This window comes from Lepidochelys kempii, chromosome 10, assembly GCF_965140265.1.
Source record: "Lepidochelys kempii isolate rLepKem1 chromosome 10, rLepKem1.hap2, whole genome shotgun sequence".
NCBI lineage: Eukaryota > Metazoa > Chordata > Testudines > Cheloniidae > Lepidochelys > Lepidochelys kempii.
In genome coordinates this window covers 31,903,437-31,907,442 of record NC_133265.1, presented here as the reverse complement: position 1 = coordinate 31,907,442, position 4,006 = coordinate 31,903,437, and the positions used below count along the sequence as shown (strand labels likewise).

The following is a 4,006-nucleotide window of genomic DNA, read 5'->3' as shown; positions in this document are numbered from 1 at the left end:
CTAATTATTTGTGAATCTGGGTAATTTCTTGGCCTCAATGAGATCTTGTGGTAATGAGTTCCACAGGCAAATTGTGCAAAAAACATTTCCTTGTATTGGTTTTAAATTTGCTGCCCTTCAGTTCAATGTATAATGAGAAAAGGGTAAATAGAAGCGTTGTATGTGGATCCCTGATAATTAACCCCTTAGCATAGAATCATAGAATACCAGGGTTAGAAGGGACCTCAGGAGATCATCTAGTCCAACCCCCCGCTCAAAGCAGGGCCAATCCCCAATTTTTGCCGGAGATCCCAAATGGCCTCCTCAAGGATTGAGCTCACAACCCTGGGTTTAGCAGGCTACTGCTCAAACCACTGAGCTATCCCTCACCTCTCTTACAGGGAATGTCAGAACACCTCTCATTATGAACAATAATGTGTGGCTGGAGCCAGTAAAGATTAAAGCACAGAGATCATGATGGCTAATTGGCATATTTATTGACTTTTTGTTAAGGATAAAACCCATGTGTGGGGATTCATGAAGCGTGCATGATGAGAGATGGGCATTCCACTCCTAGCTGCCATGGCCTCATACTCCAAGGAGACAGTTTATCTATACTTCTCAGTCAGCACCGAAGAAATCTTGGACAGGAACTTGTCCCATGCAGCATGGACTTCTGGGGTGAAGTCGTTGGGAAAGTGGGCAGCCACAGAGCACAGAATGCAATGGGAAAGCAGCTGCAAGAGAAAAGAACAGGAGGAAATCAAATGGAACTGCCTGAAATAACATTCCTCTGGCTAGTGAGAGTCTGGTCTTTGAAGAATCAAGCAGGAATCTCCTTGCTAGTTACACAGAGTCACCTCATGTGGATATGAGCTATTGGCTAAGAAATCCACCTTCTGGACTAGAGAAAAGTCATTGCTTAACATTGCTCCCTCTTTCCCCTCCACAAAAGGAGAATACAAAGTAACTGTGAATAACCCTTGCATTTATAGAAGGCTTTTCATGCAGGAACCTCAGAGCCCTTGGCCAAGAACTGTCAGTATCATGATCCCCATTTTAGATGGGGAAGATGAGGCACAGAGATGTGATGTGACCTGCCCAAGATCACACAGTGAGTATATGGCAGAACCAGAGCTACTTATTCCCAGACCAGTGCACAGCCTCCTGGACCACAGCTGCACTCTCAGGATTGACTGTTCCCAACAAAGGCAGGAGTCTTAGCCAGCCCAAGAGGGAACAGCAAAGGACTTCCACAGCCACTCTGATTAAAGTGAAGCTGCAGCCACATTTCCAAGGCTCAGCATGATAACAGCTTCACCGCTGAGCTGCAAGGCTTCGTCCCTGCCACACTCTGCACTATATGGGAAAGTATTCAGTGCTTAAGCTCCCATCAGCTGAAGTGGCCTGGGCCCACTGACTCAGTGACCAATGGACTCTCTTCACCCTCTGCACTGCATGTAGGAGTTCACTCACCTTGAAGTTCACCGGATCGACTCGGAGGATGTAGGCATGCAGCTCACTAAGTGTGGCCAAGGCACCTGTAATGTTATCGATGTTCTTGACAGCCTCACCAATAGCACCCAGGACCTTGGAGCCATGGTCATGAAGCTGAGCAGAACCTTGGCTGAGATCGAAATGAGGAAAATAGGTCTTGGTCTGGGGGAAGCTTGAAAAAAGCCTGGAAGAGAACATTAGAAGTGGCTTCAGCAATGGAAATTGCACTGAGCAGCTGACACTGAGAAAGGGGGAGCCATGACCCTGGATAAACACTCCATTCTGCTCTTCTAGTCCAAAGCATTAGAATGGATTAGAGAAAATCTGTGATCCTTAGACTGTTAATGTCCTACTGTAACCTGTTCTAAACCATGAGCTGAACTGGTGCGGGAATATTCAAATGTTACAGGCCAGCAGTTCCACAGAAGCAGTTTGTAACCTTATTTCTTTATTTTAGGAAAAGAATGATATCAGACCAAATTCATCCCTGGTATAACTGCATAAATCAATGGAGTCACACCAGGGAGGATTCTAACCCACAGTGAATAATCAGATGTAGTGGGATCCTAGAGGCAAATGTAGATTTACATGCTGAAATGTATTTTAAAAGCATTTTAAACTTACCTTCTTTTCTTCTTTGAACTAAATAACCTAATACCTCCACACAGCCACCTGCACCTTCTGTAGTATATTTTCTTCAGCAGAACTAAGTTTTATTTCCTAATGATAGTTAGCAAAATCCATAACCTTACAGTGAATACTCTAGATACAGAGATATTTCATTGTCCAGAATCTTTGCTTTACCCACTATAAGTGAGGCTATACATCCAGAAAGGACCATCAAAAGATTTAAAATTAACAGGCTGAATAACACAAACCTGGGATTATTCTTTGCCTGAATAAACCAAGCCTGTTCAATCAACTTCCAGGTTATTTCCCTCCCTTTGTGTCATCTTATTTAGTTGATTAGCTTTGGGTGGATTTCTGCTGGAAGGAGCATAGGGTGGGTCATCCCCAAACTTCAGCTGGGTTTATTTGAAATGGGATGTTTGGGGGAAAACACCTTCTTCACTTAACATAACCTTCACTTCACATAAAATACAATTTCCCAGTTCTGCCAATAAAGGCTATATAGTTGTATTTACAGCAAACCCTCCGTGGACCTACAAGTCCATGTGGTTTAAAGTGATATACACTTCTAGGAGATAGTTACTTCTCCTACTAATCTGTTGCACATCAAATGGAATGTTGAGACATGTTTCAAGCAATCCGCTTGAATGCCCTGTATATTATCCATTCTCAAGCATTGCTCAGTACTTGCCAATATAAATTGCATCACTTACATAATAAACCCCACATCCATGCCTTCTTTTTTCATGTTCAGCTCATAAAAATGATAACCTTTGCATTTGGCAAGGTATTATCTCGGTATTAATGACAGTGTGGAGTCACTCTCCTGAACTCCTCTCAGCTGGTATTCATGGAAAGTGCTATACAAGTGAATAGAAAATTACCTTCTTTCTTTAGAAACCATCCAGTAGGATTTGATAGGAGGAATATTATTCTCCGATAAAGTCTAGAGTTTTAGAGTAATTTCTATAGAGCTCTACCACATTCTACTAGACTTTCCATGAACGTTATTCTCCAAGAAAAGCTGAGGTCCTCAATCATCAATGTTTGAATGATACACTTCAAAATCTGCCCACTCAAGGGTGCCCAATAGCCAACCATTATTGTCTCTGATTTCCCCAGGCCTCTGAATTACAGGCCCAGATTCACCCCTGGCAAAAGCAAGCACAGCTCAATTATTGTCAATGTTGCTAGGTCCACTTACACTAGTGGTGAATTTGGCCCACAGAATCTAATGAGCGTCTCAGGGCCTGATTCTGATCTCATTCACACAAGTTTTACACTAGAGTAAGTCTACCAGACTGAGACCAGAGACAGGCCCACAGTATCTAAGCAAAGATGCTGCATTGCTTACCTCTCCAGCGACTCGGTCCCAAGGGCATCAGCTTGGGCAGCTATCTTTCCCCAAATGGCAATTACTGCAGCCTTCTCAGCTTGAGTCAGAGTCATCGCTGCTGGAGTTTGTGAGATCAGCCTTCTTACTATGGAAACTCGGACAGGTCTGTCATGATTGCCTTCACAGCCTCAGTTATAAAGGGGAAGGGGAGAGCAGAACTTGGCAGCTGTCCATTGTCATTGGTCACTTCTGGGACCCACCCAATGACGTGGGGCTATCTTATCTCCCTATGAAACAATGCCTTGCCCTGCTCTGGATTGTACACTGGGAGGTTTTATCAATTTCTCACATCTTAAGCAGCAATGGGATGGCCAGGGGAAATGAACTGGCCGCAGGGGCACAGATGAGCAACCAAACAGTACTGGGGAATCATAATGACAAAGTGGAAAATGTCAGGCCAAAGAGCATGGAGGGAATCATCAACATGTTTTACAAACATGCTAAAAGGCTTGGAGAGAGGTGACAGCCGTGACAGATCACTGCATTCCATATAATACATGGGGA

At 43.7% G+C, this 4,006-nt stretch overlaps 1 protein-coding gene across 1 annotated transcript; it reads right to left on the bottom strand.

The window, feature by feature from the left end:
- Positions 1-531: 531 nt before the first annotated feature.
- LOC140918390 (hemoglobin subunit pi) lies at positions 532-4,006 on the bottom strand. The gene is made up of 3 exons (XM_073362690.1): positions 3,461-4,006; positions 1,456-1,660; positions 532-716 (listed from the first exon to the last, which is right to left on the bottom strand). Exons 1-3 carry the CDS (start codon positions 3,553-3,555, stop codon positions 588-590), a joined length of 429 nt encoding a protein of 142 aa, XP_073218791.1. The 5' UTR covers positions 3,556-4,006; the 3' UTR covers positions 532-587.